Raw genomic sequence first — 26,054 nt, 5'->3', positions numbered from 1 at the left:
GCTGATCTTGGTGGGTAATCTTCTTAGATGAGTACAGGCTAAAAGTGGAATAATCCCTGAAGTCTCTCAATTTGTTTGTTGTAGTTTGGGCAAAAAGCAAATGCAGATGAGTTTTTCAAAGCTGTAACATGCAGGTGGGGCTGCCCTTCTGCTGCAATAGCAGTGAATGTGGCCGGTCTGCTTTTTTGTAAAAAGGGTAGGAGGTACAGATGCTCCCTTTCAAAAAAATGGAGCTACATTGGAAACATTGCTATTGAATATTTCTGAAATAGTTTTGGAGGTTATGGATAATTCTGGATTCACAGCAGCATGGGTGAATAGGCAGAAAACAGAGAGATGCCTTCTGCCTGTTCTGAGGAAAAAAATCTTCTTTTTCCTGGGTGTAAAGGTGTGTGGTCAGACAGATCTGTACTAATACCTGAGGAGGATTCATTATTAGTTGGGTTTAATCCTTCCTGAGCAGGAGGAAAAAGGTTAATTGCTTGGGGAGAAGCATTTATCTGGTCCACAGATGGTTCAGATGACTGGGACATAGTGGGAAGAATAACACAAAATGAAAAGATGGGTTACTTTTTCACCGCTCTGTTGTTCTTAATTTATTATAGCCAATGGCAACAGTGCTGAGCAGCTTCTAGAAAAAACAGAATGGCAGTTTCCTTTCCCCCAGCCCATCCCTGGAGCAGATGCATCTGGCAAAATCTCAAGTTGAAGTAGCTTTGCTAAAGCTGTGCTGGTGTGGACAGCATGAAAAATAAAGTGTTTTCAACCAGGGTCAGGCCTCCTTATGAGATCTTTCTAATTTCTTTTTTTTTGAGATGGGGAAACCTCAAAGGATTGGAAATAAATTTCCAGCTCCTTTGGGGAGACAGACACACACAGAATAATTCATTGGAGGTTCCTTTGTGTGCTGTTATTGAGCAACCTCTTGGGACCATAATCCCAGGAAAGCATGTGCTGTTCTATAAGTGTTTTGCAGTCCCCAGAGCTCACAGGTCATTTCTTTCTATTAAAGAGTGTGGTAGGCATCAAGTAGGTAACCCCAAGGAATAAGAATATATTAGACTAATTAGACACTAGTCAGCAAGCATAAGGTGAGGAATTGCTCTGAATATCTGGATTACCCTTGTGAGTCAGAACTGTTGCTGTATTCTGCTGGAGCAGACTCCTTTGGGGACACATTTTCACAGGAGCAGGGGAACACTGCTAATTTTAAGGAAAGAATTGATAGTTGGAAAATAGTAATAAACCTGAGGATTGTAGTCAGTATCAGTGAGCTGACACTGTGTTAGCAATTATATGAATCATCTGAAATGTCCCAGAATGCAAACTATTATCTGAAAATGCTCACAAAAACTGTCTTGGGTTTGAGGAAGAAACTTTTCTGTGGAATCTATTCCAGAAAGGAAACATTTTACCATTATCTTTTAAATTCTAGGGACTTGCAGAATTATTAACTACTGAGTATTTATTTGGGTAAGAACTGATAAGTATTTCATCATGTGTCCTTCAAATCAGACTCTATCCCTTTCTGCTTGCCCCTTAGACAGCTAATCACCATATCCTTTTTAATTTTAATTGATGTACTTGATGTTAGATCCTTTTGATTCTGTGAGATCTCGTTTGTTGTTGCTGTTATACTTCTGCCCTTCTGTGACTCTTCCTCCAGTGTTGCCAGTTTAAATGACCTTCTTATGTTAATGTGAAACTCAGTTCTTATAAAGTAATAATCTCTTAGCTTTATTTATCCTTTCTTATTTTCAGTTCCAGAAGCAGCAAAAGGCTTAGACTAGCACAGTTCTCTGCTGTATCATGCCCGACACATGAGTCTGTGGGACTGGCACTGCTTCCTCTGTTTGCAGACTAAATGGGCAAAACCAAAGCCAAGATGGAAAACAGACACCCTGTTGTCAAGGAGCTTGACCAAGGTCACAGAGCAGAGCAGTTTGCAGAGCATCCTGATTCCCCAGTGACTACTGTCCTAGTCAAACAAATGGAAGCTGTGATGTGCCTGCTGTGTTGCTGCTGGAGAACATTGACGGTGACTGAGCATATGTCAACACATCTAGGGTTATCCTCTGAATGTTCTCTCCCTTAAGTTACATGGGGAAGATGATGCACAATTATTTGACAGCAGGTTTAAAGGTGTATCTGCATATCTGAGAAGTAGACTGGGGAACAGTCATGACACTTCTGAGAAATAAGATTCAAAGAACTTGCAGGAGAGGCACCTGGCTATATTGATTTTGCTCACAAAGTTTCTAAAGTAGTTGGCTGGTAAGATTTTCTTCCCTTGCTCAATGTTCCAAAACAGTTCTCTGGTTTAATAAAGGTATTTCGTTTGTGTAGAAAGTGAAGAGGAAGCCTGTTGGCCTGCAGGTGAAGGGAAAGCCCTGATGTGTTTGTGGGAGGCAAGCAAAGTCATCCAGGCAATGCTCCCCTTTCCTCTGCTGGGAAGGTAGGGTTTCTGCTACCCCTGTGCTGAGGAGGAAACTGTAGTTCATGACAAGTTATACTATGGTCATGTCCTTCTTTTTACATTGAAACTAAACTGCAGCCACAGACATCTTTTCCCTTTCTTTAGACACCTTTTCTCAAATGTGATTCAGTTGTCAAGTCAACTTTTAAAGGCCGACTACACTAGGAGGAACTCTTCCTCCATGCCATCTCTCCGTGTTCAGGTACCTTTTCACTACAGCTCTGAGGTGCTTTTGTATGGGCTGCTTACTCCCTGCCCAGCTTCTTAAATCCTCTGGACTTCTCTGAGCATGCAGCTCCCTTCAAGGTAGGAAAGAAACGTGAATTCCCTGACCTTTTTGACACTCTGTTTGTTGGGCATTTTGAGATAGCTTCTTGCTGCTTCTGCTGTTCACTCTTTTGGAAGAGTGGCTGAAGTGTTCTGTACTTGGCAGCTTTGCTGTGGCATTTGTTTTTCAGAATAGACAAAAGCCCAGCCATGCAGTTCCCAGTGCTCAATTTCCCAGTTAGTGCTCAGTTTCTCAGAAGGTAGTTTGGTCCATTTTTTCTTCAGTTGGGTTATTTTTTAGTACTTTAAGGATTATGCAGATAACTTATAGAACTAAGTTCAATACTTTCTAGTATAACCTAGAGTGAGTTGGAAAGCACACCCCATAGACATTCATGCCAGTCATGTTTGATGACTGCTTCTCCCTGTTACATTCAGAAATTCCCTATATTTGGAACAGGGTGACCAGCAGGAATAGGGAAATTATTCTTTTCCAGTATTTGGCATTGGTGAAACCACATCTTGGGAACTGGCTTCAGTTCTGAACCCCTCAATTCAGGAAGTATGGAAGGGTGTCCAGAGAAGAGCAACAAAGCTGGTGAAGGTTCTTGAGTTCAATAGGGAGCAGCTGAGGGAGCTGGGGTTGTTTAGCCTGGCAAAAAGGGAGGCTGGGGCCTTATTACTCTCCACAGCTACCTGAAAAGAGGCTGTAGCCAGGTGGGGTGTGCCCTCCTCTCCCAGGTAACCAATAGGATATGAGGACATAGAGGACAGGTTTAGGTTGGATGTTAGGAGGAAATTCTTCACCAAGAGTGATTGGGCATTGGAATGGGCTGCCCAGGGAGGTGGTGGAGTCACTGTCCCTGCAGTTGTTTAAGGAAAGACTGGATGTGGCACTCAGAGCCAGGGTGTGACAAGGTGGTGTTCCGTCACAGGTTGGACTCCATGACCCCAGAGCTCCTTTCCAACCGAATTGATTCCATGATTCACATCATGGGGCATTTCTCTCACAACTGGCAGCAGACCAGGTGTCTGTGAGCCCTAACTATGAAGACAAGGACGTTATTCCAATATTCTTTACTAACAAGTGACCGCGTGCATGGCACGCTCCATGCTGCAGGCTCTCGGGTTCTGTAGACGCTTTTGTGCAGATGACGGAAGGAATTCCTACATTACAGTACAAGAGCGCCGTGCAAGGCTCCCGTCTCCGGGGGGGCCGCTCACGTTCACGGGCAGAAGGAACACTGAACAGCCCCCTGTACCCTCAGTCTCCGCAAAGGAGAGCAGCTTCCTGCCCTGAGCGGGGACTGAGGGGCACAACCCGCCGCCATCACAGGCACCCCCCCCCGAGACCTACCGCTCCCGGCGTGCCTCGCGCGCAGCCAATGGTGACGCAGGCCTTGCCCGGCGGCCCCGCCCCCTGGACCTCGCCGCGGGGCCTTTGAAAAGTTGCCCGGCTCGGCTCGGCTCGGCTGGGCTCGGCTCGGTTCGGTTCGGCTCGGCTGAGAGCCCCGGGCTGGGGCGCCTTTGCTGCGGGACGCCCCCCAGGCGCGGGGTGAGGCAGGTTTGCGGCGGGAGCGGGCTCTCGCTCTCTCGGTTGTCGCTGCCGGGGGCCGAGGGGCCGGGCTGGGTGTCCGGCTGCAGGCGCATCCTCGCTGATGCGGCGGAGGGAGCCTGGAACTCTGGGGGTCCTTCCTGTTTAAGGAGAATTTTGTAGACGGGGCAATAAAGTTTCCACTTTGTAAAGATGTGGAGGCCTGTGCATCTGCAAAGTTGTAGCAGTTTTGTGTTATGGCAAACATTTGCGATATTTGCACTTACGTTACTTTGTTTTACGTTATAAAAACCTTTGTTTTGCCCCAATGTCTGTATGAATTAATACTGGGAATGTTGGCTAAATAATACATGTGAAACAGCGATATGGCCAGTCATATGTATGTGTGTGCTTTGGATTGTACTGGGCTGGACAGCATTTTGTGCCGTAGAATTCAATGTTACTGGCACACCAAAACTGGGTGTTGTATTCTAGCAGTGTATATTCTAGGACTGAATGCTTACTGAGATTGCTCTACAATTCGTATTCAGACATCCAAAGTTAATTCTTTCTTGCCAGTGCCATACAGCATGGGGAGTTCTTGTTCAGCTCATGACTGTCTAATTTCTGGCTTATGTCTCAGCAACATCTGTCCTATAGACATTGCTGTTCTTACTGGAATGTTCTCATACACGGTCAAATATGAGATGTAATTAAAAAACTGTATTCAGACTGGTAATATAATTTAGTGTGACACAGACTTATATGGGAAATCTATATCACATTACATCATGTGTTCTTTAGCAGGGAGTTAGTGGAATTGTCCACACAATCATATTCAAATCATTTTTCAAATATTTTTCTGTCTGCCCTGTAGGTTGGGAAGCATGGCTGCTAAGAAACTAAGAAGAGCACAGTTGTCTCAGGAAATGTGTGAAAGACTGAGTCGCTATCAGATCACCACCTGTCAGGTGAAAGAGTTATTTTGTTTGTGAGGGGTTGGTCTTTTGTGGATTGGTGGCAGTTTGGGAGTGGGTTTGTTTTTTTGTAAGTTGGTGGTTTTCTTGGGTTTTTTTTTTGTTTGTTTGTTTGTGCGTGACTGTGTTGTTTTAACGCATGTTGTGTTCACTTTTTGGCAGTTTAATTAAACTGGGATCTTTACTTTTTACAAAGTAGGGAGCATTGCAGACTCAATCTGGTCTGCTGCCTTGTAAAAATAAAGCTTTAAAATCATGAATGCCTAACTAAAACATTTAAACTTTTATGTACTTACTGTCCCTGTGGAGGTAGGGAAGTTGCAGAAGCAGCTCTGTGGAGAAGGACTGGGGGTCCTGGTGGACAGCAAACTGTCCCCGAGCCAGCAGTGTGTCCTCGTGGCCAAGAAGGACCATGGGATCCTGGGCTGCATTAGGGAGAGCATGGCCAGCAGGTCGAGGGAGGGGATCCTGCCCCTCTGCTCAGCCCTGGAGAGCCTCACCTGGAGTGCTGTGTCCAGTGCTGGGCTCCTCGGGACAGAGATGGAGCTCCTGGAGCAGGTCCAGTGAAGAGCTTTGAAGATGATGAGGGGATTGAATCATCTCTTCTCCAAGGAAAGGCTGAGGGAGCTGGGCCTGTTCAGCCTCCAGAAGAGACGGCTGAGAGGGGACCTTAGCAATGTGTAAAAGTATCTGAAGGGAGAGTTGCTAAACCTGTGGAATATGCACTAATTTTGGACAGATTGCATCAGTTTAGTCCCCAGCCTGGATTTCTAGGTTGAGCTCTCTGAATTGCTCTGTACTCTTTCAGGACTTTTTATGTCTTTCCCTCTTGGAGCTAATGAAAGTGACAGGACAGAGCTACTATGAGGTGCAGAAGCTTCTCTGTAAGGTCAGCCGAGCTTGTGCTCCCAAAATGCAGACAGTAAGTGTGCTTGTGTTGGTACTACTTTTGATACAATATCTGGAAAAGCTGAACATTGTCGCTCATCTTTTTAGCTGGGAGGCTTGTTTTACTGCACAATGCCATAATGTTTTTATTTTCAAATGTAGGTCTTTGATGCACTTTAGGTTGATACAGTTACATTTATTAGGTATTATAGCCCCATGAGATTGTTCGGGCTTGCAGCAGCAGTTCTGAGTGCAGCAGGGAAATAAGTCATACTCTCTGCCAATCCAGCATGTAAAAATTGCTTATAGCAGTATGTATCCTGCAGTGAAGAAAATATTTTTTTCAACTACAAGCAAATAATAAGAATGTTGGTATAAATTTGGTTTAGATATAAAAGTGGTGCCAAGAATTGAAGTGATCCTGACAATAGCTTCTTAAGGACCGTTTCCACCCATGTTAATGAGTTTTGTGCCTTAGGCTACAGTAGCCTAACTGGGGAGGGTGCAAGAAGGAAACATGTTGTCTGCAATGCAGTGGCAGCATTTTCTTTTCTTTTTTGAATTCATATGAAAAGATGTCTTTTAAAACAGAGAGGACACAGTCTTTTAAAACTGAGGGGATACAGACAGTTCTGACCTCTGTCAATGCAGCCCCTTTTTATTCCTTGCAAAAATAATCCATGACCAAATGTGTAATTGGCGTAGTAATTATAGGAGTAATTCTGTGAGACTTTAAATTGACTAATATCCTGCAATCAAATTAGTAATAGAAGAATTTCTATGACTTTTACTGCATGCATTTGAAGCTAGTAAATTGGTAATGAACACTGATCAGGGAATTTTACAGGTTGAAAACAAACCTTGTTGAATAGGAGCAGAGACAGTTTTTGTCACATCATGATTAAGGGCTTATTATTTAATATTGTGGTAAGGGAGAGAAAAAAGACTTAAAATTACTCTCTGGAATGGAATATAAATACAAGGAGGGGTGATGAGCTAAGGGCAGACTATAGCTGAATATAACAGTACTTCTCTCATTGTTGAATGTTAAGTCATACCAGGTTGTTAAAAGCAAATACAATTTTCCTATTTCCATTTAGAAAAGCATTTTCTGCTTTGCTTGTTTTCTTTTGCTATTTTCCCTCCTTTTGTAGGCTTATGAAATGAAACTAAGAAAGTCTGTCAATCCTTCTTCAGCCTTTTTATCCACCACACTTCATAGTTTGGATAGAGTCCTGCATGGTGGAGTGCCTTGTGGATCCCTCACAGAGGTAATTTGTTTAATATATTTTACTTTAGTTGAGCATTCTGCCTAGAAATCAAAAGTCACAGATAGGTTGGACCGTCTTGGGTCAGGTGCTTCAAACACAAAACACACAAAAATGTTTGGATGAGAACAGGTCTTGCCAAGTGCTTTTCTTTGTCTGCTGTGGCAAATTGTCACAGTAGAGGAATAAAAATGAGAAGTTATGAAAATCTTACTATGAAGAAAATACATTTTTTTTGCATCCTGTAAGCAAGCTAGATTGATTTTGATTCCTGATAGAAATGACTTACAAAATCTAACAGTGACTTAAAACATACTAGAGTTAAAGCAAGACTAAGTTGAAATGAAATAGTTTCTGCTCTAGAATCTCTTATATAATGAGGGCTTTTAAAGATTAGTTTGTAAAGGTTCTGAGTATTTCTTTTTGTAGACAATGGAATATGCACCATGCATGGAATGCACAGCACCAGGAAAGGCAATATTGCACTTTAAGTTTTCTTCTGGAAAAAGCTTCTGAATGTGACTTTTGTATTCTATGATATTTTGGTTAAAAATGAAAGGACCTGCCTGGTGCAGTTCTCTACATTGGGAGATCTCACCAAGGGAGGGAGATGTTGACATCTGTACAAGACATGTAGTGGATGAGACCAGAACTGCAAGCCCTTCCACCTGCACCTTGGGCTTGGTTGGTGACTGATACATAACTATTTGGTCACAAATAATACAGAGATGACTAGGTAGGATCCAGAAATGTGATGAATAACTCAAAAGATTAGATTTGTCCAAGAAAAAATAAAATAGTGTGTCCAAAAAAAAAAAAACTGATCTTTTCTTTTAAAGCCTGGTTCTGGGGATTTTAAGAATCTTTTTTGCAAGAATCTTGAGATTTAAAGTAGTTTAAAAGGTTGGCAGCTCTGAGTGTTCATCAGATTGCTAGATGAAATTTTAGTAGAAAGCTATCAATTTACAGCTGCAGCTGGTTTGATGCTGTGCTTCTGCTGCTTTTATGCTCTACTGCAGCTTGTGAACACTTTCAGGTTTGTTTTTGTATTTTTGGATTTGAGTGATCTTAGGATTTAACAATTTTAATTTGCTTTTTTACAAGTCACTGGAGCGTAACAGACAAGTAGATTGTCTTTTGGCATTTTTGAATTAGATGGATATTTTAAGTCTGACAGAAGTTCTCATCAAAAGTATGCTGAATGCAGAATTTACTTCCTGAGTGCTAGGACTAAATTATTGTCTTTCTGTTACTTTACCCAGCAGTAAAACTGGAAACTTGGAATTTGAGTATCTGATCAGAGGGATTAAGACTTGTGGTCATATCTTCTATTGCCAAATCTCCTTTCTTTTTGAGTGCCAGAGGGATTTGATTTCCATTACACTGTTTCAGATTTTTTTTTTTCCAAGCCACTATTAGGTTTTAAATTGAAGACTAAATCATAGCTGAAATTCTGTGGTCAGAGCTTTTTTCCAAGTTTTATGAGCTTTTTTCCAAGTTTTATGAGGAAGAATTTATTTTTTAGAAATAAATTCCTAAAAAAAGGAATTTATTCAAAATCCTTTTTTGAATATCGAAGAGTTTAATCTACTGGTAGATGAAGATTTAGCTCTTTGTGTTTTCATGCAAACCCTACAGATGTGCCAGAGAAAATAGTATATAACTTATGAAAAATAATTTATCTCTGCCTAATAAAATATATTTTAAAAAACTGAAGTGGTCTTCATGTTTTTCATGTCTCTGTCTGGGTGGGTTTTTTTCAGAGCAGATTTGGAATAAAATAAACCAAACAAATTTTTTGCAGACATTGAATTTAAATTTATTACAGGAATTTCAAGAAGGATTCAATTGTTCTAAACACTTGCTGAACCAGGGGGTAACGATAATAAAATGTTGTAGTTCTGTAAAATTCTTCACTGTGGATTACTTGAATGCCTGTTTTAAGGCCCTTTAAAGGAATGCAGATTAAACATGAAGTATTGTTGGTTTTGGGAATACAAATGCTTTCTTGCTCCATTGGCTTGCTTCCTTGTGCTGCAAGGTTCCCTCACTTTCTCGGATGTGATGCTCATATCCTCAGACATTTTTACAGCATCTCTGCTGAACTGGCTTCTGTGTCAGCCACTGAAATGGATCTTGGGTCCAGTGCACCTCCCAGGCAAGGCTGAAACTAGAAATGTTTTTATGAAATATCATCACAGTTGTCCAAACATTTTAATTTCACAAACTGGATTGATGCCCGCCCCTCATTCATTTCAAGTTCTCTTTTTAACAAGAAACAAACTGGTGAGGTTCATTGGCAGTCACAGTCTAAGGAATGTGTATTGCCTCTGTACTTTTTGTATATGCTTTGGGTTCACATTAAATTGTAGCAGATATTGGTGATATGATAGTTTGTAATTTAAGTGCACTGGCTGGGGAACAGATAATTGCATAAATTACTGATTCTTGATCTGTAATTCACCAAATGCAGTGTGTTCTTCTAAAAAACATCATTTAATGCTTCCCTTGCATTAAAGCTTCAAGTAGATTGGTTGATATAGCTTGACTTTTAGGCCTTGTTAAAAGACAAAGGTGATTAAAGGGATTTTAACCAACTGTTAACTGTAGCTACTGTGATGCTTCTTCTACAAATTCCTTGTACATTTTCTGTGCTTCAAGTCATGCTGCTACTGCTTTAAACAAAACCATAGCAGTACTGTATTATCTTCTGGTGAAAGTATTTGTGTTTGAAACCAAACTATCGTGCATGTAGTCTCAAAAATCAGTTTGATTTTGAGTGCCTGTCAATTGTAAAGTTTTTAAATTTGAAAGTTAAATTAAAGTTTTTAAATTTAAAATGCTAGCTCTGTGTTTAGGCCTTTGTTCTGGCAGTACTAGGTGTTTTGAGACAGCATGCTTTGTTTTACAGTTCAGCTTACCTGGAGAGGCTTGCTTTTACACCTTGCATTATTAGTTTGTTGCTACTGGCATAAGAATGAACCCATTACTCTGATTTCACTGCCTAGAGTCACTTTATTTTTGCTGGGTTTTGGCCCTCTGAGTATTTATGATTTCATCATCTCCCTTCCCAGAAGCAGTGACAATGTGATATTGTATTCAAAGACCCCCTGTAGTAGTAATGAACTTGCAATTATCTGAACACAGTGGCCAGCATTCAGACACAATCTCTGGAAGATCTGCAGTGGATAAAGTACAGCAGACTGCCATCTCTAGTAGAGAAATATTGCTATCAGAAACTGGTGATCTCATCAAACAATGTGTTCTTTGGATCCTTTTTCTCCTCAAAATCGTACTGGAACCTTTTCATGCAAGCTGAGCATGCTCTCTTTGAATGCTGCTTCACCACAGGGGCTTTCAGTGAGCACAGGTGGAAGATTTGGGGATCTGGTCTTGATCATTGAATGGTGTTGGTGTTGAAATATGGTAATAGGGAGTTAATATCAATGAAAAAACACACTGCATAGGGCAGAGTGTAGTCTCTGAGGCAGATAAAATCTGTCTAATGTATAAATGTGGTTCGTATTGAACATTCATTCTTTATATTCTTATTATTCTATTCATATTCTTTATAGGATATAAGCAATTAGCCTGGTGTTTCTAGGAGAGACCTGGTTTTACCAAGTTCATGATGATTTCTAGGGAGATGTTTGTCTGTGAGCTCAATAGCTCTGGACTTAGTTTTCAGCTCTAAAAGCCATTGATGACATGTGAATGTCAACTGTGAATCTTTTAATTCTGCTCTGTTTTAGAAGGTAGCAGAGGGACAGATGGAAGAGAGCTAGGTGTCTCTAGGGAAGATCTTGTGAGGTGAGGGGGAAAGTAGGGGACCTCAAATTTGAAAGGTAATAATGATGTCAAAGAAAGTGACATCATAAGCATAATGCTTTGTCTGAAAAGCTTTTTTTTCTTCTTCAGGGGATGAATTTGTCTGCAAGGTACAGATCCAAGAGTAATTGTAAATTGGTCTTTGTGGGCTATGTTCTGTCTTTTCATGGCTGTTGTCTCCTTTGGTTACTAAAAGAGCAGAACTGGGGGAACACAGGCTGATGGGACTTAGATAAAAGTAGAAGTATGGTGAAATGAATGTTATGTTGCTAATCTTTTTCCTTCCAGATAACTAGCCCACCAGGTTGTGGCAAAACACAATTTTGTATTATGTTAAGTGCTCTGGCTACGCTTCCTGTGAGCATGGGAGGACTAGATGGGGCTGTTATATACATCGACACAGAGTCTGCATTCAGTGCTGAAAGGTAAGGTGCAAAATTCTAAAATACACACAACTTCTTAGCACCTTTTATCCTGGAACCTTCAAATATTTTCTGAGCAATAATTGTGCATTTTTAAATACTGGTGGTAATTATTAAACATTCCTCTGGTACATGCTGTTATTCCACAGACAATGAAATTAACTTAATAAAATGGTTTGTTCACCTTCCTAATTTGTATGAGGTTGCAGATTCCAGTTCTGGTATGACAAGGTGGATGACATGATCTTTAATTGTTAAATGGTTTTATTAGTACCTGAAATCTTGCTTTGCAGTTTGGTTTGTGGAGTTAACAGGATATTGATTAGAGGATGTAAAGGCAGAGCATTTTGGCTACAGAGAGAGTAGAGGTTTTCCAGTGAACAGTGGGACTGGTGTTGCCAGTTTTCCTTCAGATTTCCATCCTATTTCTGTTCAATACCCTCCTGCATTTCTGATTCCCTTCTGCAGTAACCTTGCATCTCCTGTATCCCCAGCAGCTATGCAGTACTGTAATACCTTACTGTATTACTGTACTGTACCTTACTGTAATACCTTACTTACAATACTGTAACATACCTGGTTCTTCTCATATCTCCTGCTTGGCCCATGCAACCCAAATGGCTCAGCTGTGCATGTTGATGTGCTTGAGTGCTGAATGAGTGTGCTGTGCTGGATTGCTTGAGTTACTGTTGGTTGCTGCTCTTCCCATGTTAACTGTTTGATTAACTGTTGAAATAATCCTGCAGTGTTTCATTAAATGTAGCTCTAATTTATTTTACTTAGTTACCAAAGTTTGCTGAATGTTGTGGCTTTGATCTTTTTGAGATTTCAATTCCTTGGTCCCTGTTGTTCAGAATGAGCAACTTCAAAAGTTAAGGGTCTGGGGAAGGACAGGAGGTACAGTAGTCTCATCCTGATTAGTGTAGAAAAATGGGCAGAAAGAGGTTGAGTGAAATAATTTATATATTTCAGATGATCTAGTAACTATAGCCATGGCATGATTCTGGAGTATTAAGGTAAATGTATTTCCATTGATTATTTATTGCAAGTTATCGTAGATGAGAAGGTGGGATTTCAAACCCTGCTTTTTGTCAAGTTAATGTCACAGAAGTTTGAAGCATATCAAAGGAAAAAAGCTTCAAGCAATGGTTCTGTAAAGTCCTGTGCTTCCTCCTTACACACCATTTAAGTTTTATTTCAGGTCCCTGAAATGTAAATAGTGAAAAAAGGTAGGACCTAAAGAGTGAGTTAAGACTTGTCACTTAGAAATGAGTGCTAAAGAAAAGGAAAGCAGATGCAGATGAAACTGAGACTGCTGAAAATAGAATAGGATGTAGAAAGGAAACATGGCAAAAATAATATTATTAAAGATGAGAATATTTATGTATTAAATAATATTTAGTATTGCTCAGTCGCAAATGATAAACACAATTTCAGCAGACCGACTATATCTTATACTTTCTGTGTTGCATCCTCTAAGGAGCTGAACCATCATGGCCAGGGAGGTGCATATACGCTTTTCCCAAGGTGGTTGGGAGCTGCAGCATTTGCCATTTGTGGAGAGACCAAGGACTTGCTCAGTTGAGTAGAGAGAAGATATTGGCCAATCTAACAGTAGCCTTCACTTGCCAATGAGGAGGCCCAAAGGAGATGGCACAGGGGTGTGTGCTGGGAGACAGCAGGCATACATTGAGCTTCATTTCTGGGCTGATATATGGAGAAGCTTTACAATTCCTAACTGCCTTTGTGGTGAAAAAGCTTTGCCTAGAGAGGTGGGGCTGCCTCCATCCTTGAAGGCTTCTGAAATGAAGACTCAAGTAACTTGTTCTGATTTCATAGCTGGCACTACGTTGAATAGGATGTTACCTCAAATCTCCTGAGCTCTGTTTCTAAACTGATTTTAAATTTGTTTTCTCTAAATTCTCTTTAACTTTGTGTTTTAATGAAAAGAGCCTAAGTTTAAAGAGAGGTAAGTTGTGCCCACAAGTATAATCCACTAGATGCCACTCTTCTCAAGCTATAGGTGGTGGGATATGTCTGCTTAAAATATAAACAATTAAGTATTTTTTGTTATTAAAAATTAAAAAAAATTTTGTGGAAAAAATTTTCTGTCTAATGGATCTTCTCTTTCTTACCAGCTTGTTAGATTTCTTTGGTGACACAAAACCCAATCTATGATTTCACTGCAAGGTAAAGGTGAAAAGGAAGATGGTTAGAGTTGGAGAGTAGTTTTATTTAAATGAAATTAATATTTATGTAAAATAATTTGAATAGGAAAATGCTTGGTCATTAAGTGCAATTTCTGGTATAAAACTTGAAGAACTTACTCAGTAAGTAAACTTTCCTTCTAGAGGAGACATGCCCTTTCTTTGCTTACAGACACATGATGTCTTTCCCTAGTGTACCACTGACTCAGCATCACTGGAAGGAGAATCTAACTGTTCTGATTTCCACTGTTTCACTCTGACTGATACAGTATGCTTTTCCTTTTAAAGAGATTTTTAGTCTTAGTTGGTATCTGCTTATGGCTCAGAACTTTGCTGTGTTTGCTTTCTGAATACTTGATGTCTTATTAGCTTGTATTATTCTTTTCTGCAGTATTATGCCTTCTGGTTTTTGTTGTTGTTTGTTTTTAATAGGTTAATTGAGATAGCAGCAAACAGATTCCCTACTTATTATGACTCAGATGAAAAGCTGCTCTGCATGACCCGTAGCATCCACCTGTACCGAGAGCTGACCTGCTGCAGTGTGCTGAAGAGGTATTCTTTTCCAGAGTTTAAGAAAAGACAATTTTGACTGGATTGTCTAAAACATTTTTTTTGTATCAAAGTTTTATGAAGAATAATTAATTTGAGACCTTTTCATGTGGATGCCAGCATGGTCTCCAACGAAGTAACATTGTTACAGAAAGATTGACATTGCTCTTATCATTTCATAGCATGTGACTAATCCACTAGATTTTTAATTTGTGATAGACAATTTCTATGTGATCTGATTCTTGTAAGCCTTTAAAGGGGAATGTTCATGAGACAGGTATTCTCTTGGGCTGTGGAGAGACCATAGTATAAGAGTTACGTTTTCCATGAAATTGAAGTTTGCTCCTCCAAAGCAGTTTACTTCCAAGAAGATGGGGATTCCCCCAGCTGTGGGAGGGAGAAGTTGTTTAGCTGTCACCAGCCTGAGTGCAATATTGTATTGTCATGTTTTTATGTTATGTTAATTTGTGAACATATATTGCAATGAAAATTAATGAAGTTATATTTTATGATCATGTGGTATGTTTTATGTTAGCGGGAGAATTATTATCAGAATAGTTTTGCCTCCTAATACAGCTTTATCAGAGAACAGCTAGTAGCATATTAAAGAAACATGGAATGGCTTGGGTTGGAGGAGAGTTTAAAGGTCATCTAGTTCCAAACCTCCCATCATAGGCAGGGATAGCACCCACTTGGTCAGGTTGTTCAGGGCCCCATCCAACTTGGCATTAAACATTTTCAGGAGTAGGGCGCACACAGCTTCTCTGGGCACCTGTGCCAATGCCTCACTACCCACTGAGTAAAGTATTTCTTCCTGAATTTTAATCTAAATCTCTTCTTTTGGTTTTAAGCCATTTCCCCATGTCCTATCACTATCTGCCCATGTAAAAAGTCACTCTCCCTCTTACTTATTAATCCCCTTGAAGTGCTGGAAGAGCACAGTGAGGCACAGTTTCAGTGCCCACTTTACTTGCTGTCTGCCATTCAGGAGTTGTACAGCATATTGTTGCTAGCAGAGGTCTTCCAAAACTTTCTTGTAGAGAGGTCCTGGCTTGGGCCCACTGAGCCTCAGATTCCTTTCCAAATCTCTTCAATACGTGCAGATGTCAATGGAGGTGGTGTGTGGGATGAAAAAAGAGGGACTGACTTTAAGCTTAGTAAATGTATCTTTATTTTAAACATTTTAGTGTTATATTTTTTTCTGTAAATAATGCTATAAGTGACTTTTTTTTTTTTTTTTTTAGGATTATGTCTTTGGAAGAAGAAATTATTTTGAAGAAGGTTAAACTTGTAATAATTGACTCTGTTGCTTCAGTTGTCAGAAAGGAGTTTGATACAAAACTCCAGGGCAATCTGGCAGAGAGAAGTAACTTTTTGAATAGAGGAGCATCAGTGTTGAAGTATTTGGCAGAGGAGTTCTCAATACCAGTAAGTTCTTCCTCCTTTTCTAAGTTTTTGCCTTACAGTATCAAGTAATAGAGAAGAAGGAGAATGACAGGAAGAAGAAACCAGACAATGATTCCTGCAGGAATCTTTATGTAGGTACCAGTTGGAATATAGTTGGGAAATAGAATAATAGTAATGGTTCTGCTTGGTGTGTTTCTTGTGTGCGTTTTTGTTTTTTTTTTTTTTTTTTTTTAATTTCTTAGAAATCATTTTAATTTTTTGTTAATTTTGGACTTTAAAGAAGCAAATATTAATAGAGTCTCCAGCTATCTCTGTGCTTCTTTTTAGTTTTGGTGTTTTTTTTTTCTAAATCCTACATTTTCTTGTCATTTAATATTGTCTATCCTGATGGTTCCTTTGTACTGCATTGTCACTCTACCTAATGCATGCTCTAGGTAGGTGAAGATTTTTTTCTGCCTCTGTTTCTTTTACTTAAGTTCATAGAATCTCAAAAAGACTTATGCTCTGGAACAGTGTGAATTCCTTTTGTATCTGGTAATGTATGCTAATTCCTGCAGAAGGGAAGGTAACAGGTCAGCAAATCCTTGTCTGTAGACTTGCCCATAAAATGCAAAGGAAGACATGAACACTCAGTGCAAAGACTGGGTAGACCTGATTGAAAAGTGCTTTAGAAGGTGTAAACTGTGTATATGTGTTTGTGTGTGTGTTTATTTTGTGTTCCACAAAGGGCCATTTCAAAAGATACAATTGAAACTCAACTCTTTAAAGTATTTCCTGGTATAGGTAACCTACTCATCACTCCAGTGTAAGAGAGAAGCTGGGTAGGAATGTGAGTAAGGCTGGTGGGGCCTTTTTCACTCTGATGCCTCTGAGGTCACAGAAACTATCACATCAGAAATAGGAAGTGTGGAACTGGCTGATCTAACTGCAGAGGAATGGATTTCCTTCTGCATGTGACTTCTAAAGACTTCTGATGGGGACAATTAAACCCTGCCTAAGTGCCTTTAAGGTTCATGTACAGAAGATAGCATCCCAGTCAGTGCACCCAGTAAAGTTGATAGCGACTGTTTATAAAGCCAGGAAAGAATTGTGTGTAATAGTGTACAGTCTGATATTTTGATAAAATATTATGCAGCCCTTTGAGAAAGGGGAGAAGTTTTATGAGAAGATTTTTTTTCTCTATTTCTCCATTTTCTTCTCCTTTAGATAGCCCCTGCCCTCCACTTTCGCTGAAATGATGAAACTGAGCTGGATTTGAATCTCTGACATTTCAGGCTGGAGTGTGTTGTGCATCTGCAAGTGTTGGTGCATACTGCAAAATCAGTCTGCTCTTCCATGTATTCCAATAACTTCCCTTACAGAGTATCTGAGGTTCTCACTGTAAATAACTCTGTTGGCATTATTTCAGATGTTTTTACTTATCTAGAAAATAATAAATATAAATTTGGGACTAAGGACATTAGTAAGGTTGCAAAGTGATTTAGATCACTAATAAATTGGATACATGAATGTAACTTCATGGCACAATCAGTGCAACTAAATGCTAAATTGGGCAACAATTAGGGAGATTGAATCTGAGGCTGATAGGATTTGAACTTGAAATCGATCCTTTTGGCTGTAGCTAAGCGTCTGGTGAAAAACTGTGAGTAGTAAAACAAGGGAATTGGAAATTAGGAGATATCAGCCATAACTCTTATTGGAGCAATACTGATGTTGGCACTGCAGAGAGGGTGGTGAAAAAGCAGCTTCCAGAGAACAGCCTTGAAAATGAATGGGGGAGAGCAGTCCAAGTGAAGAAGACATAAGGTTCTTACTTTGTTTAGCTTAGCTAAGGAAACGTTAAGGGCTTCTTCATTAGTGAATATGCACCTACTCGGTGAAGAGGTATTTGATAAAAGCACTCTTTGGCTGACACAGGTGTACCACAGTTTTGTGGTTGGAAGCTGAATTAAGCAAGGTCAGACTTCAAATAAGAGGTGTGTTCTTACTGGACTAATTAATCATTGGAATGCATTACTAAACATAAATAGCTGCTTATCATGGGTATATTTAAGTGGGCATTCCTCCCCCATTTCCTAAAATGGAAACGGTTTCAAATAGGGTTAAGTTTGTGGAAGCCCTGAGCTACCATGTTATGCCAGAGTTAAAAGGATTTTAATGCAGTTATTTTTGTTGGCATTATGAACTCTCTAACTGTTTATAATTATGTGTTTGTGGTGTCAGGTTATTGAGTTGGATGTGCAGAAGTGGTTAGGGGTCATAGTTTTTACCAAACTCAAGGGGAGCTGTTTCAAGGCAGGTAGTTCTATTTGGGAAAAAAGTTGATATTGATTATACCAAAACTGATGGTGGTTGTTCATTAACTTCTCTGCGCTTCTATTTTCAGGTTGTAAAATGGGGCAGAACTGTTCAGTGAGAGGATATTGTGAAGATAGGGTCATTACTAATAAGGATCTTGTACTGAGTCTGGACAATATATAGATGCTCCTTGGAAAGTAGCAGTTGCCATCCTCAGTGTAAAATTTAAAACAGTTGTAGTAAATGAAAACTTAATCCATGTCTTGAGATGAGAAAAAAATAATAAGCATATTAATTGAATTTTACTATCCTAGCCACTGAGTGAAGCTAGTGATCATGATTTGTGATTGCCACTTTTTGCTTGACCTAATTTTTTGTTGTTGGAGGATTTTTGTGTTTCTTTTTGTTGTTGTTTGTAAAGTACAAAGAAAAGCAAAGTTGCTTTTTATTTTTTTATATTTAGGGGCATTAGTAAAGCTTAAGTTGTTTCTCAAAAAGTGAAGTATGATGCCTGATAGCCTTTTCAGATCATTTTTTCCATGTAACTTAGCAGTAAGCCCAGGTTCATTCTAGGCATTTGCTGTGATGCCAGGGCAAGAGGCAGCGCAATGTTTAGTTCACTTATGGCAAATTGACAGGGGACCTGGCAGCCCTGCTGATGACTGAACAGTCTCTGAAGATTTTGCCTCCATGGGGCACTAAGTAGCAGCGTCCCTTTTTCCTTTTCCTGCACAGAGTTGTAACCAATCCATACATTTTTTATCCCAGGTTTGGTTGGAGCTAGCCAGTCAGCTCAAAAGCAATTCCTGGAAACTGAGAAGGGCAGCTTGATTACCAATGAAACAAAATCCCTTTCTTGTTGAAATCCAGTGAATATGGAAATCTAGATGAAAAATTTGTTACCTTTATATGTCAATAGAACGCCTTGTAGTTGAGAGCATTTGGATCTGAATGTCTTCTCTTACAATATGTGTGGACACTGTCTACCAGATTACATAACTAAGCAACAGTAATAAGTCCTATATGCTTCCTGTGTGGCTTTCTGATTTCCTTAGCCTTCTGAAAAAGAAAGAAAGTAAAATATGCTTTGAATTTTCTTTCTTCTTCCATATTCACAGGAAACTGTATATTATTAGTAGGTTGAATTACTTTCACCAAATACTGTGTTTGTGCTAGTTGAGAGATGTCTCATTTTCAGTAAAGAGCTAAAACTAAAACCCAATATGACAAGAATTATTGTTGAGATTTAAATATTTTACCTTATAAAATTTGTTGTTCATAGACTTTGATTTTCTAGTCATTAATACTTCAGAAAATAAGTGAAGCTGGCTAGACATCTCTGTGAAAAAGGACTCCAGAGGCAGCAGTTGCAAAACCAAACTGCTTTAAGCATTCTTTTAAATGTCAAATTGAGACTGATGATGAAATTTGCTTTGTAAAACCCCAAGGCTAATCAAATGACAACATTTGCTGTCCTTTATGCTTTTGTCTGGCTTATGTTCTTAGATCACTGAAGCGAACCTTTGTTATTTATGATCAATATATTGGTTATTGTTACCAGCAAATGTATAATAGCATGGTCTGTTCTTTTTTTATTTATTCTTTCTGAAAATATGAAGTAACTTACGATGAGAGACTTTAATCTCTCATGTGTGGTTTTTTAGAGCAAATGAAAGACAAACCTTATGTAATTATTCTCCAATGTTTTTATTTTCTGTGCTAAATAAATTAACAGTAGTTCACAAGTTCCACAGGTAATATTTTTCCCCATTTACAATCAACATGCTCCATTTAAAAACTAAAACTACACTTAATATTTATGATAACAGATCTGTAACAGTCAATTTTCTTTTCACACTGATCTCCTAGATTTTAATTTCAGTACTTCACAATTGCTATGCTCCTTAAACTTAGACCCAACATTTTTGTTTACTTTGGAAAGCCAAATGTTTAGCTAAGTATATATTTGCTTCTAGGATGAGTAAGTTTTTTTTGTCTCGAAGTCACTTCATATGGAGAAATTACTTGACATTTGCAGTGCCTTTTCTGCTGTCTTTTGTTAATTTGAATTGTCTCATCTTCCTGCAGTAAAGTGTCTCAAAACTGAAGTGTTTCTGTTGGCAAAGGGAGTATTCGAGCTGTTCGTTTTCTTTTTGTTTATATATGTCAAGACTTGTTTATAATCAAGTATTCCCATTTGGCCTCATTCTTGCTTCTTTTTATTCTGCTTCCACATAGATGGTTGCTTGCCACCTCTTCTGCACTTTAGCTATTGCTGTTCTGATATTTGAAAATATTAGTTTATGGAATGCAAAACAGATTCCAAAATAAAAGATTACTGAAGAAGTGTTGTTTAGATGCCAGTTCATCTTGAATTAAATATGTGCAGAGTTTGGTAAAAGTACATAGTTGATTTATTGTTACATCATGTAGCAGTGCTGTATGATGACTTTTCCAAAATTATGGAGATGCATTAGATTTTCAGGTTATTTTGTCTATATCGGAACTGTAAAGCTGCTGAAATGCAAACTTGTTTTTTTGTTCTTAGCTATTAAAAATTGTTTAATACCAGCGTTACAGAAACTGTAATTGAATTATCTTTACAGGTTGTTTAAAACTAGAATAAAAGAAACTTTACTTGTAAAGCTTAGAGAATTGGTTCCACTTTGAAGTTTTCTAGAAAGAGAAATCTCTTACAAGTTACGCCACATGGAATCATGTGTTTCTTTAATGAAGTTAAATATTAAGTGGGAAATTAAATGAGTTAATGTTATCAGAAGAAAGTATTTTGGAACTGAGTTTCCAGAATTTAACTAGCCATATTACTTCAATTACTTCCAAAACTAACTTTCTTCTAAAAAAACCCGATTCTTGTTCTCTTCAAGATGTTTCACTTCCCCTGAACCAAAATTCTTGTTGGTGTTCATATCCTCATTAAATGGTGAACTGAACAGCATTAGAAAATTGCAGGTGTGTGAGCTGTATCAGAACTTTTGGTTTTAAACATCATCTGTTTTGCTTTAAAGAGAAGCACCTAACCTTGTTCAGTGTGCTTTATCTGTTTAAGTAACAAATAGGTTGTGAAATGAGTGTGGTGAGGCACTGGAACAGGTTGCTCAGAGGAGTTGCAATGTACCATCCCTGGAAGTTTTCAAGGCCAGGTTGGATGAGCAGCCTTATCTAGCAGAATGTTCCCTGCCCGTGGCAGAGGAGCTGGAACTAGATGATCTTTAAGGTACCTTCCAACCCAAACCATTCTATGATTTTAAGATTTTGTACCATGTTATACTTAGAAGTTCTTTCATGCCCAGAACTGAGTCCATAGCTTTGGATTTTTTAATTAAGTATTATAATGTTAGCCTTTATTTTTTTAGAAATACCTACTTAAAAAGTAAATGTCAGAATTTCACATTTATGTGAGCAGTATTATTTGTAAAGTGTGATTTGGCATGAATTTTAATTTTTGTTGTTGCTTACTTGGGAAACCAAGATGGTTAATGGGAACTTACAGAACAACCTTCTTTCTTTGCCCTAGCTGAAACTTCATAAACTCAGGGTTTTTTGGCAGACTGTTTATGCTTCAATTATTCCTCCACTTTACAGTATTGAGCAAAACCCAATTTTGATAAAAGGGGGTAAATTTAACTGTTAAATGTTGTTAGAGTGGTAAAGGTAGATGGCTTTGTCTTCTCACGGTTGTTATAAATTATCCTTAGAAGGTGCACAGCTTTTAGTTTAAAATGGCTGGTTAAAATGTAATTATAACTACCTTCAGTACTTCTGCCATTTGTGTTGTTTTTTCACTGTGTATGGAGAATATATGTTTATGCAGTTTATGGCCTGACACTGTTCCTTTTGGACCATCTATACCATAAAATGTTTATTACTGCTGAGGAAAAGGAATGAGAAATGCTAGAGCAATGTTTCCTGTTTTCATGTGGTGATGAAGTACAGCAAAGGAGGTAGTTTAAAGTTATATGATACTTGAATTCAGTTTGTTTTTTCTTTTAAAGTATTCCCTACATTGCTTTTTCCATTTTACAGTGCAAGTGACTTTGCCAAAAGCTATCATTCTGCACAATTGCACATATGAAATTATGTAGAAGGAGCACACCAGGATTAACATATAGGAGAGGGAGTTGAAAGGAATCAGATTTTACTGCCAGTTTTTTTTTTTTTAATCTGCTCTATGATTATGCACAATATTTGCTATAAAGTAGGGCAGGCACTTTCTCTGATATCTGCCTTGACTTGAATTTCTGAAAGACTTCTTCCAAAGTAAATAAACAGTTTCTTGGATTTTCTAACCCTCATTGTTGTTACGCTTCTCTGGGTTACCTTCAGCTAATTGACATAATCTTGTAAGTGAGGTGCCCAGAAGTGGACAACATTCCAGTTGAATCTCTAGCACAGTTTAGGTATGGAGGAGGATTTCTTCTCATGCCTTGCAGGGCATCCTCATGTTTATGCATCATAACACAGTTTGCTTTCTTTGCAACAACCTGATGCTGTTTACTTACCAATTATTAAAATCTTGAATCTGCATCTGCTGACTTTGTTGCTTAGCTAGTTGCTCCTTCTAATGTTATTTTTCCTGACTTGCCAAGATGATTTTGAATTCTGATCTCATGGTTTACTTACAGTCTCCTCCCTACTTATCTGTTTTTGCAAGAAAAATGATCATTCATTCTGTTACAGATTCTTTGTGTAACTGTTGGGTAGAACCAGACTTCATGCAGACTGTACCATTTTATTCAGTGAGAGACCTTTAAACACTGATAACTGCTATGTGTCATTTACAATAAACTTTGCATAGATTAATCTAGGTTATATTTTTCTAGTTTTAGTAGCATACCTATATGTGATGTTCTACTGCTAAAATAAAAATACAGTATTTATATAAAAATATGGTGGTTTTTTGTTTGGGATGGTTTTGGTTTGTTTGTTTGTTTGTTTGTTTTCCCTGCCCTGTCACATTATTTTGTATGTGCTGTAAAAAATAACAGTTGATTGTACTGATGGGCTTTTATGCCTTGTCTTGGGAGTTTAGCGTTTGACAAGATGTACTGTTTTGACTGTATGAACAACTGCCTGGACCTTGGGGCCAATGGTCTCTTTGTGACTCTGCAGAGAAATCCTTAGTATTCAGTGCTTTTTGAATTTTTTCTTGTGCTTCTTTCTTGTCCTCTGATTTTATTTAAACTGTAAGTTCTCTAGGAATATTTCAGGATTTGCATTATTTATAGCTTAATTTATAGCTGAAAGGGATTTGAGTCTTTAGACAGGATAGCAATGCAAAGAATAGTTGACCAAATTGCAAGTTGTTAGAAAAATCTTGATGGGTCTTGAGCTCCTTGTTGAATCTTGAGCTCGTGTATGAGCTCAGTATACACAAATTAGTGATCTGATTTCCATATTCTCCAGTGTTAGTTTGCTTTTTGGTTACTCAGGCCCAGGACTTCTGGGAATAATGAGGACCAGCTCTGCAATTGTTACTCCTAGGTAATATTGTACCACCCTCCCTGAGGCATAAAGGGATGGGGATAAAACAAAATAAAGATTGGGCAATGCATATGTCTCTTATAATACAAATGTGCCCAGAGATCAAAAGTAAAATTTTACTTTCTTGGAAACTGGGGGTAATAGAAATGATGGTACCACTTTCCTCTTTGTGTCTACAGGACTGCTTTGTGAGAACATTGCAGTCATGTGGAACTAGATGTGCTGCTGGGGCTGCTTTTTGATCAGGTCTGGTCTGGAAGCTCCATGATGATGCAGTCTGCTTGCTGCTGTTAACTGCAGAACCTGCCTTTTGCAGTCTGCAAAATTTCCTTCTTTCCACATGTAATAAAAACCAGACTAAACTATTGCAGCTAGATGGTTGAGGATCATGTGCTGCCTTGAAAATAGAAGTATCTAGATTTGCAGGGCAAGCTTTTCAGTGTGCACTTTTTCTTCTGCTGTTGAAGTTCTTATGCATTAGAGGAGTTCTTTGTATTGCTCTGGTTTCCTTACTCTGTTTTGCTTGGAATTGGAATCTATGAGCTATAACATAAGCTCTCCTGAGAAACTTCATTCTGACTTTATGTAAGAAGACTTCATCTTCTTTATTGAGAACAAGTATGTTTTATATCATTGTTCTATGAAATTTCAGCTATATGTGTTGATTTTTTTCACCCAGTTTTCTATTAAAGTAGAAAACCCATCATTTTAATAGCCTTTTAATTCTTTTGGCAGACATTTAGTATAAAACAGAGGGACAGCCATTTCTAATACAGATTCCTTTGAGAGTCTGCATGGATTTCAGCAACCTCATCAAAACTGTCATGTTGCCTCTCTTCAAAATGCGTAGCTATATCTCATTTGAGAGTCTAGTGTTTCTGCTGTATATAGTAAGTAAACAAAATGAGATTTCTAGGTTTTTATTGAATAGGACTGAACAGTTTTCTGCAAAGTTTTGATTAGACAGGAATGAATGAGGCACTAGTTTTTCTTGTTGAGACTACATCTGAATTTTAATAATGACAGTATTTCTTTCCAACTCAATAGTCCTAACATTTGATACTCCAATTTGGATAAGCTGTATTGCCCAACCTAGCATTAAAATAACTTTCTTTGTCTCTAGATTCCAGTATTTTCCATACGTTACTTTTGTATTTATTGTATCTCCTACTTTTGACCTAGGCAAAGAGTGCTTTTCTCTTCAACAATATCCAAGGTCTTGACTGGATTCTTGGCAGTCTATGATACTACAGTTTTCATTTTGTCCTGATCAGCAAGATTAGTTCTAATACATGAACTGGTTTTCCTTCGTGCAACTGAAAACTTAGTTCTTGAGAGAAAAATTACTTTAGAAGTGTTTACTGCTTAGCTACTTTGTGTAACTTTAATGTAAAGGTCTCCCATAGGGAGAAAGGGGCTTGCTTAAGGCTGCTGGTGCTCTAGGTACTTTGCTTCTCAACAGCATTAATTTAAGCAAAATGGCTTCAGATATTGGCAGTCTTTGACATACCAAACTGAAGTTGTTTTCCTGTAAAGTTTATGAACAATACTAGTAGCTGAAGTTCAGTATAGGGTGATGTGTCTTTCTCTAAGTCTTAAATTTTTGTGTCATCTAAGGCTGGCGCGTTTTGGGCTTGTATAACTTCCTGTGTTTGCATGGAAGAGCTCTGTCACAGCTCTTTCTGGAACTGTAATAATGGAAACAATCATTCCTGGGCAGTGAGTACAAGGTTTCTGAGGGGGCCTTGGGCACACAGCATGTGCACAGAACTAGAGCACTGTGTGTTAGAGCAAATGTGTTGTATTCTGCTTCTGTGATATCCCTAACATGGAGCTGCAAGAAACAAAGAGGCTGCTGAAACACTTTGTGAAGCTTGTCATATTTTCAAGGAGCAGATTGACAACAGGAAAGGGAATAGTTACTGTAGAGATCCTGTTTGGGATTGGCAGCAGCACTTACTGCTGTGTCTCCTTTCTCAACTGGCCCAAAGGAGTCACAGAAGAGCCACCACTAGCAATGTGGCAATCCACTGATCTGCAGCTGCCATTCTGAAGTTGTCCCTAGGAAACAAGACACCAGGTACAAACTGCAAGCTGAAAAAATTACCTGTGCAAATCACAAGTGATACATGGGTAGTAGTTTAATTGCCTGCTTACAGAAAGTGTGAGTAATCCAAGAGGTGGTCACCAAGTGGCAGGGATTCTTTCTTTCCTACCTGCCTTGTAATTCATTTCACTGTCACATTTGTAACTGGTTTGTGCTTGCTTATGAGCCCGGACAAGGATGTAAACCAGCTGAAAAAGCAAACCAGGGGAAAAAATGTAGTGGGCAATCATTCAGCTGAACAGGCACTAATGTAGGCAGAAAGGAGGGGCAGGAGTGTGTGGTTTGTGGCAGCAGCATGGATTTTGAATGTAAAACTGCATTTTC

The 26,054-nt window shown here is 38.7% G+C and overlaps 1 protein-coding gene across 6 annotated transcripts in view; it reads left to right on the top strand.

The window, feature by feature from the left end:
* Positions 1 to 5,159: 5,159 nt before the first annotated feature.
* Positions 5,160 to 26,054, top strand: part of RAD51B (RAD51 paralog B) — a 354,337-nt gene continuing 333,442 nt past the window's right edge. For all 6 annotated transcript variants that reach the window (XR_009274842.1, XM_058807286.1, XM_058807288.1 and 3 more), the window contains exons 1-6: positions 5,160 to 5,248; positions 6,063 to 6,176; positions 7,297 to 7,413; positions 11,527 to 11,663; positions 14,300 to 14,419; positions 15,661 to 15,844. Coding sequence is in view for 5 of the 6 variants with exons in the window: in XM_058807286.1 (XP_058663269.1) it covers positions 5,165 to 5,248; positions 6,063 to 6,176; positions 7,297 to 7,413; positions 11,527 to 11,663; positions 14,300 to 14,419; positions 15,661 to 15,844 (756 nt within the window). In the remaining variant the exon portion in view is untranslated. The remainder of the gene's footprint in view (positions 5,249 to 6,062; positions 6,177 to 7,296; positions 7,414 to 11,526; positions 11,664 to 14,299; positions 14,420 to 15,660; positions 15,845 to 26,054) is intronic.

The sequence above is a fragment of the Ammospiza caudacuta genome, chromosome 6, assembly GCF_027887145.1.
Source record: "Ammospiza caudacuta isolate bAmmCau1 chromosome 6, bAmmCau1.pri, whole genome shotgun sequence".
Classification (NCBI taxonomy): domain Eukaryota; kingdom Metazoa; phylum Chordata; class Aves; order Passeriformes; family Passerellidae; genus Ammospiza; species Ammospiza caudacuta.
Note: the sequence above shows the minus strand (reverse complement) of the source record. Positions and strands in the feature narration are given on the sequence as shown.